This window comes from Sturnus vulgaris, chromosome 3 (genome assembly GCF_052056855.1).
Source record: "Sturnus vulgaris isolate bStuVul1 chromosome 3, bStuVul1.hap1, whole genome shotgun sequence".
NCBI classification, from domain to species: domain Eukaryota; kingdom Metazoa; phylum Chordata; class Aves; order Passeriformes; family Sturnidae; genus Sturnus; species Sturnus vulgaris.
Window position 1 is genome coordinate 90434453 of NC_142245.1, and position 15240 is coordinate 90449692.

The window sequence follows — 15240 nt, forward strand, 5'->3', positions numbered from 1 at the left end:
TACAAAGAAGTACCTGACCATTGCCAACATAACAGACAGATCATAGTACATGTTCTAGCCTTACACTTCACAAAAGATATAGAATTTTAAGAAAAAAATTAAAAATTAAAAACTAAAATTACTTAGAGCCATCACTAATTAAATTAGGGAACTTAAGACAGGCTATGTTTTCTCTAACCTTATGCAGCTATGGCCACAGGCTCGCTTTTCCAGTCAACAGAGTGAATCGAAAGAGCTGGGATACTTGACACCCATCTGAAGGTGAACCAAACCATACAAGTGTTTACAACGTAGGTATTAGGTGAGATGAATCCCAGCTACACCCTCAACGTCTCCTATGACGGAAATAGGGAAGTAAACTAAGGCACACTTCTAACATAGTACTTTGGTATTAGGCAGGTAACAAGTTTATCTTAATGTGAGGGCTCCCTAATTCAAGGCATTTTGGAACAGAGAAGCCCTGGCATCAGACAGACTCTGAGACTATGAGCCAGTGTCAGCATTAACAAAATGAACATATAAATTTCAAAACAAAAACCATGCATAAAGTCGTACTAGTCCTTTGGGATGTAACTGCACAACGTTCTAATCAAAAAAGAATTTATTTAGGAACAGGCGACACTAATGGACTCTTGAACACAGCTGCTGCCTTGGGAAGCACAGGACAAGCACAGAGAGCTCTCTGTTGTGGAAGGCAGATTTCATCAACCCACACCAGGCAATATCTGAGTGTTACTTGGCCATCTTTGAGTAGCAGGAGGGCTGGGGACACCAAGAGCAGCCTCCCCTCCAGGGATGTGCTCTGCAGTACGGAAAGGGGATTTAAGGCAGGGGACATCTTTCGGTGGTTTAACTTAGAAAACCAACCAACCCAAAAACCAAAATAAGGAGTCAATAAAGGTTAAATCTTCAGATTTTAAGACCACCACGTCTATAGTTATGCCAAAACTTATCCTTTTAATATATAGTCTGGGAGCTGGCAGACCACGTTCCACGCTGAGGGGCACATCTTGGTTAACAAAAAAAGGGTGCTACACACAGGAAGGCAGCTGCCTTTCATGGTAGCCTAAGGAAAGCCCATGGCTGATCCCACGGTTTTGTTTTCCATGGAGGATGAGGTGAGGAATGCCGACGTAGTGGACTAGGATAAAGGCACCCGTGGGCAAGGCAAGATCAGCCTTGTCTGGACGAAATTCCCTCAAAAGCAACTTCCCCCTGGCCTCAAGACTCGGGCGCACAAGGCCCCCAGCGCAGCCCCCGGAGCGGCTCCCGGGGCCCCCTCACGGCGGGTCCGGGGCGGGGGCGGGGGCAGCGGGCAGGCGCCTCCCCGAGCGGCGCCCCCGGTCCTGACGGCGCTTCCGGCTGGGGGAGCCGGGATGTGCGTCCGGGTTGGGTCGGCCCCAGCGAGCGGTCTCCTCTCGCCTTCTCTCCGTCTGCTCTTCCCTGCGCCCCTCCAGCGCCGTGCCCTCGGAGGCAGCGCCGCCTGCCCGCTCCCTAAGGGTTGGTGAGAGGGGCCGCGGGCGGGCGGGCATGGGAGTGGGGCCGGGGCCGCGGGAGGGGCCGGGGCGGCCGGGCCGCCGCCCTCAGCGTGGCCCATCGGGCAGGGCCGGGAGGTGCTGCTGGGATGGAGCCCTGCGCGGACATCCCTGGGTGGCTGCCTCTGTTCTCGCCCAAAATGGCCATCTGGCTTCCCGCACTCTGGGTAGCCGGGTCTAGGCTAATGCAGTCAAGAAACATCATCTGTCTGAGCGAGCCGAGCGAAGAGATCGGGTTAGCCGCGCTCTGCCAGCACGGGTGTGAGTGTGGCGATGGGTACAGCCTTTAAACGGGAGTATTTTCCCCTCCTTCGAAAGGAGGATGATCTGATTCTTGGGAGGAAATTTGGCACTTTGCAGCTGCCAGGTGTTATTGTCATGATATCCCGGCCCAGCAAAACCTGGGGGAAAGTTAGATTTTATCATGTGTGCAGTGATAAAGTTGTAGCAAGTCCGAGGGTGGTCAAGAGAGACTTCAGAGCCTTGGAACAACTCGCTAAGGGAGCAGGAACACAAGCAGTGTTCTCTTCTGGGCTTCCAATCACAGGGACTGAAATAGGAAGAAAGAGGAAGAGCCTGGTATTACAGGCAGAATTTTGGTTTTTTGGTGCTGGGTCAGTCTACACAACAGCCACGCCTGCTGGCAACAGATTAGTACGCCTGTTTTAAGGAGGAAATTACAAGAGTTGGAAGGACTCACTGAAAGAGTTTTGGACTAGATGTGAAGGGGAAAAGGGATAAAACCAGGCTCCGCAGAGAACAGTTTGGGGGAGGCGTGCATTTGAGGGATGGAGGTCCAGAGAGTGGTGGTGAATAGATTTAAATCCATCTGGCAGCTGGTTGCTAATGATGTTCCCCAGGGCTTAGTGTTTGTGCCAGTCGTCTTTAATAACTTTACCAATGATCTTGACGAAGCAATCATGTGCACCCTCAGTCAGTTTGCAGGTTGACACCAAGTTGGATGGGAGTGTTGGTCTGCTGAACGGTAGGAAGGCTCTACAGAGGCATCTGGACAGGTTGGGTTGATGGTCCAAGGCCAATTGTATGAGATGAAACAAGGCTAAGTGCCAGCTCCTACACTTGGGTCACAATCCCATGCAGAGCTACAGGCTGGGGGCCGAGGGGCTGGAATGGGGCCCAGTGGGAAAGCACCTGGGCATGCTAGTCAGCAGCAGTTGGACAGGAGCCAGTGTGTGCCCAGGTGGCCAAGAAGGCCAATGGCATCCTGGCCTGTGTCAGCAATAGTGTGGCCAGCAGACCCAGGACAGTGATTGTCCGTCTCTATTCAGCACTGGTGAGGTCACACCTCAAATCCTGTGTGCAGTTCTGGGCCCCTCACTGCACGAAAGACATTGATGAGCTGGAGGGTGTCCAGTCAAGGGCAATGAGGTGAAGTCTGGAGCACAAGTCCTGTGAGGAATGACTGAGATAGCTTGGGGTGTTTAACCTGGAGAAAAGGAGGCCCAGGGAAACCTTATTGCTTTCTACAGCTGCTTAAAAGGAGGTTGTAGCAAGGTGGGAGTTGGTCTCATCTACAAGTAACAAGTGATAGGACAAGAGGAAATGGCCTCAAGTTGGGCCAGGGGAGTTTTAGGTCGGATATTAGAAAAAAATTCTTCACTGAAAGGGTTATCAAGCATTGGAACAGGCTGCTTGGGGCAGTGGGGCAGCATCACCATCCCTGGAGGTATTTAAAAAATGTGTGCACATGACACTTAGGGCATGGTTTAGCACTTGGCAGTGTTGAGTTAATGATTGGACATGCTGATCTTTGAGGTCTTTTCCAACATTAACGATTCTGTGATTTTGTAGTTCAGTGCCTCCGTTCTTCCTCATTAAGAAAAAATCCATCAAAACATCAGTGAAATATCTTTTCATTAAGCCAAATAAATTATTCTCTACTTCCAAATTTTATTAGTTTTCAATTAGTAAGTGTCAGACCAAAGCTAGTTGAGTAATTTGCCTGAGGTCACTTAAGCAATCTGTGACAAAGACAGAAGTTAATTATACTATCTATATACACCCTAATCTGTGTGATCATCTTGCCTCTTGCTTTCTATTCACAGCATTTTTATGAACATAATAGCTATTTACTTTGTTGACAGAATCAGTAGTTTCCTGAATAAACCAGAGAGTCACCTGAGACGCAAAGATGTTGGAAGAAGATATGGAGGTGGCCATCAAGGTGGTAGTAGTAGGAAATGGAGCTGTTGGGAAGTCCAGTATGATTCAGCGATATTGCAAGGGGATTTTTACAAAAGACTACAAGAAAACTATTGGTGTAGATTTCCTGGAAAGACAGATCCAGTATGTATTAAACAGATGACATAGTATTGATTTTTACCTCTCTCTCTATTTCTTTTTTCTGTTATAATCCTGATATTTACTAAAGCATGGAGAACAAGGCCTGCTGTTTCTGAAGCACACTAAAGGGAGCTGTTTTCTCTTTTGTACTGTGGGCTACTTATATCCTTTATTCTCTGTCCAAAATTTAAAATTATAAATAAAATCTGGAATCTCTGCCATACCAAGCTCTTTGGCAAGTTTGCTTTGTATTTACCACCTGTTGATTATTTTTAATTTGTTTTGTGATTTTTTGTGAAAAAGTGATACTGCTTATGATAAAATAATGACACAAATTTATTAGCCAATATAAAAAAATGACTGTGAAAAAATTAGAGTCTTTATGCAGTATAAGCAGGTAATACCCAATTATGTTTGGTAAAGTGGAAAATCTTACGATAATGAGAAGTAGGAAAATTCTGTAAATTCTGCAAGCTGATTAAAAAGACAAAAGCACCATTCTTCAGGCACCTAAATTTTGATGTCTGTCTTATTTTTGTAGAAGGAAATGTAGAGGAAGAAGAGGAAAGGAAGAGGAAAATGTAATACAGATTGTCTGTAAAGAGCATGTAATGTAGTTGAGGGACTATTGCCATAGTATGTTATGAAGGTGAATTAATATTAAGTTACACATGAAACATTATTTTTAAATCCAGTTAAATTTGATTTGGATTACTCTTAAAGTGTAGAAACAGAAGTATTTCCATGTCAGTTGTTTTGATTTGTTCCTGTTACTGTATTGATCACAAAACTGTCTTGTTTATTTCAGAGTTAATGGTGAAGATGTCAGGCTGATGTTATGGGACACTGCAGGTCAAGAGGAATTTGATGCAATAACTAAGGCCTACTATAGAGGTGAAAATACCATGTTTGTTGTTTGGTAGTTGTTGGGTTTTCTTGGTCTGCACATCTCTAAAATATTTTCCTATCTTTGTATTGAGAATTTTAGTTATTTCATGCGTGTGCAATGCATGTTTAGTTCAGCTTTTTCAGTTCTTAATTATTTTTCTCTTTGTGCAAGTTCCTTGTCTTAATTATGTCCACTTTATGCAGTAGTACCCTTTAGAAAACATTGAATGAAATGAAACAAATATCTGCACAGAAACTGGACAGAATGCAGACACTCAAACAATCAGATGCAAATGTGTATTTTCCCTCTAAAAGTGTTTCATTACTTCTGTGAGACACATATTTGTAAATATTCCAAGAACTGTGGATGAGGCACATAGTAATTAATCCAAGGAGGGGAAAATCCACCAGTCATGCTAGAAAGACAGTTTACAGGGCACAGCAGTCCTTTTGCTAGTATAGTCTGCCTTGAATATGTTAAAACAAGAGCCTATTTACTTCATAAGATAAACTGTATTAGTTGTGTAAAGGCAGCTTATCTATTTAACCAGTTACAAATTGTATACTTAAGCTTTCTTTGCTTATAATTTAACAATGGTTCTGTAAATACTTCTCTTTTTTTTTTTTTAATGGGAGAGTTAAAAATGACTTAGCGAAGATTCCAGTGTTCAGTTCTTGCAAACTAATTACCTGAGGTGGGGGGGAAATATACTACTATGGTATAAAATTACTTCATTTAGAGATAAAATAATGATTGTACCAAGCTGTTTCAGGGTGTTACAGTCTTACGATCTTTTTATGTTTCATAATCGATTTGCTAATAGGTGGGCTTTTTTGGTAATATTTCTTGCTGTTGCCTTTTTCTGCTTCCTCAGAAAAAGATCTTCTTTTGTCATGTGGATATAGATAATTTACAGCTGACAAGCATACAAATCTTAGATGGTAGAAGTTGATTCTCTTGAAGCTTCCTTTTTACTGTTCTGGCCTTTGGTCCTCTTGTGCTCTTTGCTCTCTTGGTTGTTTCAAGCCAAAGGGTTTTCCTCCTAAATATTTTGATTGATAGGCTAGAATATAGAGCATTGAGAAGAACTCAGAAGTACACCTACTGGCCTCGCTGGCCACAAGCAACCTGGTGGTTTAAAAACAAAACCAAAAATTTGCATGAATATCTTGAGATCTTGGTCATGACTTGTACCCAGCATAGTGCTGTTAGATTGCTGCCTTGGAGTTCTTTGTACAGAAGTTCTTTGCTGTGAAGTGGAGCACAGTCAGCCTGTGCACATTGTAGCAGCATGATGGGTATATAATAAATAGTTCAAGGTATCAGATACAGCGACAGCTCTACACTGACTCATGAAGGACAAGGGAAATCAGAAGAGCTTGGGATGAAATTTTGGTCTAGCCTCAGCAATCACACTATTATAGAAGCAAAAAGTCAGGCTTACTTTGGAAGTGCTAGGATTTTATTGCTAATTATTGCTGATAAGGGGAGGACCCTCCTAAGATAGGTAAGATAGATGCTGGATATTAATTTAAGGTTTGGTTCTCCCACAGGTCACTGTCCCACTTCATTGCACTAGGGCTTATATACTCCCCTGGGACACTGTATTGTCAGTTCTTCAGTGCTCACACATGAATGCTTCAGAGCCTGTCTCTGAGTGTTTCTTGTCCACGGACCAAATTCATTCAACCTTGCAGAGAATTGGAGCTAACAGTGGATTTGTTGTGTGGTTTTCTAAGTGCAGGCAAATGTGTGCAGCCAGTGTAGTTGCATGCCCACAATCACACAATGCAAGGACTCCAGCAGCCTAAATTCAGAGTTGAAAGAAGCACTGTATATATTTAATAATTTCTTTTTTTTGTGTGTGTTGTCTCATGCATCTTCTCACCAGTTTCTATGTGATTGAAGTCAAATGTTTCTCAAGGCAGTATTTGATAATTTCTTCATGCATGTATCCTCTTCCTATCTGCTTCCTTCTGGTATATTTTGAAGATCCTTGTTAGGTTTTTGATACTAAACAGACATCTTGTTCATTAGTGTGTTACTCAGTTGCTGATCAGTCAAATTGTCAGGATCCTCATTTTGTTGCAAAATAGTTCATTCTTCATAGTCAAGCCTTCATAGGATTGCTTTAGTTTGCATTTGTTGACCCTTTTCGTCTGTAGAAAATATGGTAATGGAAGGCCTGCAATACTGCCTTGGTACAGTTCTTTTAGATACTGTTAAGGAGATACTAAATCCTGTTGAGCCTGTTAAAGACAGCCAGGATTCACAGAAGTTAGAACATCAGCAGTAAACAAGAATTTCTGGTTGATGATACTGGATTTTGATCTCAGTGAGATTGAACAAGTCACCATCAGTTTTATAGGGAATTATATTCTTTCTATTGTAGCCTGGAAAAGCTGAGCCAAAGTACTGAGTGAAATTAGTAGGGTCAAGTTTAAAGCCCTGTGAGGGTCCCCTCATGGTAAGAAATTTCCATACATTTTTTTCTATAACAAAGACTTTGTACCATTATGAAAGGGGAAAAAATGTGGTTATGGAGTCTATGGGGATAAGATAGTCTGCTGAGGATCTTTGAGACCAATTCAGCTGACAAGCTCATGCTTTACTTGAATTAAGTAGTACTAGTCTCTAAATTTTTTTCTGAATTGCTCTAGGTATAAATATTATGTCAGAGATTCTGCAGGCAGTTGGAACATTTTAAAATATAAGGAACTATCAACGCAGTAATTGCACACAATGTCATTTTCTTCAGTACTTCAAAGTAGCTTTATGGAACAGCTTCCTACAAAAGAACTTTAATTAAAAATATTCATTGAGAACATCCTGAGCTGTTATGCTCCTGTTTGACAGTATCCTGAGCCTTTGCTGCTGGTGCCTGTTGTTGTACGTAGTCTGCTCTGTGACAGAGGTGGTGTATAACTCCATTAGCAGTGCATGACTGAGATAGTAATGTTACTGACTCTTGAATACTCTCAGTGCCTGCAAAAAAAAGGTGTTTACATGGCTAAATTCTAGGGTTTGTCTTTTTTTTTTCTCTTTAGAATTCTTAGATGTATATTACAATTTCTTAAATTGTTTATGTTTTAATAAAAATACTGAGTATTTAGCGGAGCTCTTGAAGATGAAAGGAATTTGCACATTAAAATCTCTGCCCTGCAGTATCTTCTGTTCAACTCTTGACATACTAACTTCTGCACCATACTGAAGCACACTTCAGAAAGATCACAGTTGATACTGTTTTGCATGGAATCTGAGGGGAAAACTCATTTTTTCTTCTCTTCTTAAATAAGCATCTTACAGGGTTATTGGGTAAATTAAGTCTGATACTTATGATCCAGCGATCAAAAACTTTGGCAGATGTTTGGAAATACACAATTGCATGAGTGTATAGAATTTGTCATTGTTCATGATACTTTATTTTACTGTTGTTTGTTGTAAAAATCTTAAAGGTCCTCAAAAATATTTCAGTTTGATTCTTTACTACAGCCTGTTATATAATTCCCTTTTGAAACGATTATGGGCAAGCTGAGGTATTTTTACTGTCCTTGGCCACTGCATTCTACCTGTACTATATGTACATTGAATAAGGTCTGATGTACTATACTGCCTTCTCTTTGCCTACCACATGCTAGGGCTTTTCCCTCTAAACTTACCTCTAAACCTATGGTAGCATTCAGGAGGAATGGGTGGAAGGAGAAAGATAAAGTGAAGGTGTCTTAGTCTGGAAACTTCACAAAGGATTTTTTGGTCTTAAAACTGAACAACATGATGTTTAAAGATGGTGGGAGTACTTTAATAAATGCTCTCATCTCCATTAAGCTACTTTGTGAGATAATAGGCAAATGCAAACTAATCTGCTTTGGAAAGAATAATTAATTTTTCTCCTGCCACAGGAACTGCATCAGAATAATTGCATACTTTAGAGTACAGTGTGGACAGTAGGGAAAACAAACTGAGTTTTACAGCACAAGTAATAGGGGAAATTATGGAAAGCTGCATTGCTGCTTTTTTGCTGGTAGAGCTTCAGTTGAAGTTCTTAGGTCAGTTCTTACTGTTTTGTATAAAACCATACCAGAGGAGTCTTAATATGTATGTGGAAGAATGTTAAAGAGCATAGGAAAACTTTCTCAAGATAGACTCTGAACTTGGCTTTTAGAAAGCTAAATAAAAGCAAACCTAATAAGAGAACTTGTGTGCTCTGTGTCAGAGAAATACAAAGATAAACAGAATACAGGAATCAGAGGTACTTGGTGAAACTCTGAGATAAAATTCATGCTTATGAAAAATGTTTCATGCTATATGATATTAATTTGAGATGTTCACCACAAGATTATAGTAGAATCCCAAAAACACTGGGTGTTACTTTCATACTCTGTTGCTAAATAACTAGTATATCGAAGGCATATAAATCATAAAGTGTGCAAAGAAAAGCAGTTTCTGAAAATAACAAAGGGCTACTGAACAATCAAAAGACCACACACTAATATTTCAGCTGTGGAAGTACCTTCTCAGTATCCATGGAGTTAACTCTTGTTTATTTACAAAACCATAACAAAAGACATTATATAATTTTTTGTAGTGCTCTGATAGAATTATTAGACTATCTGATAGTATTAATTAGAAACACACTCATTTTCCCCAAAAAGCTAACAATTTACTTGAAATAATCACAATTTTATCTGAAAAATTACATTTTCTGCTTTTCAAAATCCAAATTACTGTACCACAAAGAACAATATGAAATGTGCCTTACAGATGCTGCACACAGGAAAAAATTTGCCTTCTGGCCTCCATTAATCTGTTTGTAAAACAGCAATAAAAGAACCTCCCCTTCCCTTTTTCCAGCTTTTCCAGATCTCCTGTTCCTTTCCCCTGCATGCATTCAGTACGCTGGAATTAGCTTTAAAGGTAACAGACCCATAGTCATCATGAAAATGGCTGTAATGGTCAGAATGATATGGCAATGAATTCTCGCTTAGGGAATCTGTGACCAGTGGTTTGACATATGCTGATGGTAGAAGTGTGTGTTTATGGGAATAACTTGAATAATCCTTCATATTTTAAATATATTAGAATTTATTTTTACTATTGTTTATTGGCTAATTTATTTGTATTTGTAATTTATTTGTATATTTCTAGGAGCCCAGGCTTGTGTTCTTGTGTTTTCTACAACTGACAGAGAGTCCTTCAAAGCAATCCCTACCTGGAAGGAAAAAGTTGTGACTGAAGTTGGAGACATTCCCACAGTTCTTGTGCAGAATAAGATTGATCTTCTTGATGACTCTTGCATAAAGAAGTAGGAGTTCTACTGTACTACTTCTAAAGATCAATACATGCCTCTTGGATACACAAGTTTTAAAAAAAGAAGTCTGTGGGACTTTCTGGTGAAATGTTTCACTTTCACCTGTGTCCTGCATCCAGATGTGCCCTAGAAGCACACGGGGCGGGTGTTGCTGCATGAGTGTAGACACTTGGGCAGATGTGCTGCAAAGCTAGAAACTTCCTGTTTGTTTCATGCTGCATCCTGACGCCAATAGTAGAGGAATGACATGAAAAGTTTGGTTCTGGTATAATATGATTCACAACCTTTTTTTTTTTTTTTCCTTCAGAAAATCTAAAACTATAAATTTTCTCTCCTATTAAAATTCAGTTACTTTTAAACTGTGCTGTGCACCACTAAAGGCACATTGTCTGGCTAGTGAGTGCTTGCTAATATTCTTTGCTTTCTTTAATTTGTTTTTTATTATTCATTTTTATCAAAACATCATCACTCTATAGAAATACATATATGATAATACTCTCAAACTGCATGGTGCTGAATCTTCCTTGCTGTATTTTTCTTTACAGATGTTATTGTCAGTTCATTCTTCCCTTGTGTATGTGACCAATTTCATTCTTGTCATAAAATCAGCTTAACAAATGCTTTTATTTACCACAGCATTTCACGTAGAAAATAGTGCATGATCAAGTTGATCATTCTCCACTTAATCAATTTCTATCATCTTCCTGAGAGATTTAAATTATTTCTTCTTTTTTGTTGTTTCCTGCACTGGCTTTCTTTGTTGTCTGTTTGCTATCATTGATGGCATAAATCAGCTTCTACTTCCTCTGCAAAGAATTCTGAGGATTTTTCAAAGGAAAAGCAAAATTGCATTTGAACTCCTCCTTTATTCATGGTATGTCACTTAGGTTTGGTTCTCAGAATACACTGTCTGCCTCAGTAACATAATCTTTCAGATGATGTGATTTTCCTTAGGGAAGTATTCATAAGTTTCTTTAATATAAGTTCTTTCTCACTTCACAGAAAAAAGTCATTCTTGATTTCATCTGTGCGGTCATCTGATTGCATAGCATACTGCTTCATTAAGATATATTTAAGGATTAGAGTTGTTAAGAGTTTGCAGTGATTGTGCTGTTAATTACAGCCTCCTTCCTTTTGATTTCACCAACACCCTTCTTTAAATACTTGGGAAGTTTTATTTAATGAAGTCAGTAAATACTGGAAAGAATTCCTTTGAGTCATAAAGAAACTGCATGTAAAATACCTTCTTTTTATAGTGGAGATACTGTAAAGAAATTAAGGATTAGGTATTTTTTTACTGTCTTGAATTTCTCAACCCACTTTGCCGTGTTTAACTTACCATGAAGCATTTTGTTTATAAGAATAAATGCTGGCAAATGAATCAAATAAGGACTTACAAAGTCGATTTGTGTGTTGTGCAGTGAGGAGGCGGAAGCGCTGGCCAAGAAGCTCAAAGTGAGGTTCTACCGAGCGTCTGTGAAGGAAGACCTGAACGTGAGCGAAGGTAGGCGGTGCCGCAGGGAGGGCGTGTCCTGCCGCTGCTCCATGGCCCCCAGCGGCCCCTGGGCTGGAGCCAGCTCGTATTTATACATGCTGGTAGCAATCCTCTTTATATTCCGTAGTAGCACGCCTTAAACACAGTTAAAATTACCTGATATCGGTGGGTTAGGCCCATTTCTTTGTGCACATATTTCTCTTCCACAAACACACACAGCTGTAATGTTTGCGAGTGCCAGTGTGTTAAGGCTCCTTAGCCCTAATCACTGTCAGTAAACACGAGCGTTTAAAACAAATACACATAGAAGTTCAATTATTGCAGCATAAAAATTGGTGAACAGATTGTTTTGTAATTGTAAATAGTTAATAAACAATTGATAGAAATAATTATATTTTAGTCATATTTAAATAAAGTACATTAAAAGATTGCATCTCTTGCAGTGTTTTGTTTCCTGGTGATACTTGATTAGTTCCTAAGTACCTATTTTAATGTTCTTAGTTTTATAAGAGTAGTGTTAAAATTTTTAGTCTGTCTTTTGTGAGCTGGGATTGAATAATCATGAACTGTACTCCCTAATGATATACACTTGTTTAACTAGCCAAGATTAATAGTAAATTCCCTGTTTCTTCTCTATTAACAACATTCACCATGGGAAAAATCTGTAAGAGAAAATGTAAAACTTCTGTATCATCTTTAAATGAGTTGAATTACAAATGTGAATAATCATAACACATCTAGGTTCTGAAAATTCTGCTTCAGTTGTATATTTTTTCAGATTCCTAGGTCAACTTTTTATACACCAATGGAAATGAGGGTACATTAGTTAATTAGAAAAAAGTTGTTGCCAAGTTTTATTAATAGGCTTACTTTACATGACTACAATTTTTCTAAGGCTTCTTGCAAAAATAAATTATATATTCCTACATAACTGTAAAAAGTTCTAAGTTGCATTAATTGAAACATTTGGCAATATATGTGCGCCAGTGTTTTTTATAAGAGCACTGAGATATTTCTGTGCAAGACTTCAGTACTACAAACTGTAGGAGCTGGGCAGACACTGGGGTGACCTGGATTCTACCCAGGCACACAGGCTTGCCCAGAATCAGTCACCAGGTTGTGCTAACCCTGGGGTGTGAAATGCACTTTCGTCACCATGGAGAATTTTGATATAATGGCATTATGATGATGACGATTTTTAAGCATTCTGTGATGTACCTTTTTTTCTTTTTCACTTTCCAGTTTTTAAGTATTTGGCTGATAAATATCTTCAAAAGCTCAAGCAACAAACAGCAGAAGATTCAGAACTAGTACATACAAGCAGTAACAAGATTGGTATGTATACTATATTAGAAAAAAACCCTAGAAACAGAATTTTGTGCCATCAAAGCTTATGGTCTCATCTGTTTCCTTATGGAATTAATACAAGGTGAATCAGGTCTAATTATTACCTCCCTGTCTTAGGATATAATCTCTTCCTCTAAAATAACTTTGTGACTCTTTAAGATGGTCAAACTGATTGACCATTGACAAGATGGTCAAACTGTTGTACAAAAGTTTCTAGCTAATGCTTGGCAAATGTCCTTTTACTAAATTCATTTAAACAAGATTGTGCAAGGATTTGAGAGGGATGCTTGTTGGGTTTTTTTAATGTAATTAGCATTACATAGCATTGCTCATGTCGGTGTGGACTTAAAAGACTCAGGGGGAAAGAATCTGGCATGTAATCAGAAGGTGTTTTTAAGTTGCCTTCTATAAGAAAACACTGAACTTCTTTAAAGCATTTTTAGTTCTTCTTTAAAACATTTCTGAGTCAAGTAATTCATTTTCCTTAAAGCGCTCCCTTTGTATTCAGGCCTTTTACTTACCTTTATATCAACAAAGTTTCTGAATTTTAAATCACCATGTTTTCTTCTATTATGTTACTCAACTAACCACAACTTTGTGCAATTAGTAACATACACAGATGAGTGCATATGCTGCCCTTCAATTACACAGATGCATACCAGCTTCAAATGCTGCCTGGCTAGTAATTGCAACTGACTCTGTTTCCAGTTTAGCTGCAATATTGATCCAAATTAAATTTAAAGACTAGTGTATACATTTGAGGGTCTCTATTATGCCTTAGCAGGTGTTGCATCTTAAGTGTTAATGCATTATGCTGCAAGCAGTAAACAAATACAAATACCTCTCTTGTCTGAATTCTATAGGTGTTTTTAATACAGCTGGTGGAAGTCACTCCAACCAAAATTCTAGCACTCTTAATGGTGGAGATGTCATCAACCTTAAACCCAACAAACAGAGGACCAAGAAAAACAGAAGTCTTTTTAGCAACTGCAGTATACCTTAGACCACTTTTGGAGGAAACTAAGCAACTCAGAGATTTGGATGAAGTTGTGCAATTGAATACAGAATAAAGCCAGCTGTAGAGGTATTTTTACCGGTGCTTTAGCAAATCTTGTGCCTCTTTGAGAGAGGGTGGATTTAGATGAATTTGCTGATGCCATGGTTTTGTTGTGTGGCGTGAGACACCTGGTGGCAACACATAGAACCGTGGCTGCCTCGTGCACTTTGTACAGATTAGGTGAGCTTTTCCTTTTTCAAGGAATTACACAGCTATGAACTAGGTATTGCTGAATTGCAAAGCACATTTAACATAAGGATAATATTTACAAGTATAGGTACGGACTGTAAGTCATGGCCCAAGGTAACGTAGCAACCTTGCAACTAAATTTCAAAGAAAATACTAGAGTTAATTAGTCAGGACACTACCAAGATAAATGAAGAGCAAAAAAGCACTACTTCATTTTATGCCTGACCATATTAATATGAATTCTGGCAGTCCTGTGGGTGCAAGATCCTTGCATTATATATATGTGTGCTAAGGTATATATGTAAACATTTGGGATAAATATCTAGGCGTGGTTCCAATGTATATGTTACTTGGAGATCAGCTAATGAACATCAAATAGCATCTTCCAATTGTCCTTTAAAAATGTTGCATTTCAGATGAAGTTTTCCAAGCTGCCACTGTGTACTTGCTATACTTCGGGCCTAAAAGCTTAGATTTAAAAATGTATGGTGCCAAAAATGCTCCTTTTTACTAATGCTGTGTTACAGATAAGTAAGTTTGTAAGTTTGTTTTTCTCAGTCTTAACAGGTTGAACAAATAACACTAATAGCTATTTAGAAGGAAAATATAATAATATTCTTGTTCAAATTTGGTTGTTTTATCTTGTGTTGTCTTATGAAAAAGGAGTTTTCAAAGTGGTGTTACAAAGTATTTATCTTATTTTAAATTTTTACATAGATAGCATAGATAACTAAGTTACAGGGATCCAAAAAATTGCAGCTGATTATATTAGAGAGACATTCTTGAATGTTGTCTCACATTTAAAGTTAGGGAAATCTAATTTTGCAAGATGAGAGTCATGGCAAAAAAAAATTCAAAGTGCTTCAGTAATTTTACAGAACTGATTTAGATGTTTAGGAGCCCAAATCTAAATTCAAGATTTTTTTGGGCTAAGGCTCCTAAATCACTAAGGTGCTTTTAAAAATGCTAAGCAAGATACCTTTTATTTAGCAAAAATGGACACTTTAGAATCCTCTTCAAGAGCACGCATGCCTTTTAAAAACTATCCATTTTGTTTACATGTTTTTGTATGGTACGATATAATTTTAACTTTCTAAGATTTCTACAAGTCTGCCA

General features: G+C 38.8%; 1 protein-coding gene across 2 annotated transcripts; it reads left to right on the plus strand.

The window, feature by feature from the left end:
• Positions 1–1342: 1342 nt before the first annotated feature.
• Positions 1343–14751, plus strand: RAB23 (RAB23, member RAS oncogene family). 2 transcript variants are annotated; one of them, XM_088162242.1, is made up of 7 exons: positions 1343–1504; positions 3641–3842; positions 4648–4733; positions 9874–10030; positions 11458–11540; positions 12774–12866; positions 13742–14751. In XM_088162242.1, exons 2-7 carry the CDS (start codon positions 3688–3690, stop codon positions 13879–13881), a joined length of 714 nt encoding a protein of 237 aa, XP_088018368.1. In that variant the 5' UTR covers positions 1343–1504; positions 3641–3687; the 3' UTR covers positions 13882–14751. The 2 variants fall into 2 exon arrangements, with proteins under 2 accessions (XP_088018368.1, XP_014747267.1); XM_014891781.2 differs by having other exon boundaries at positions 1343–1500.
• The last annotated feature ends 489 nt before the right edge of the window (positions 14752–15240 follow it).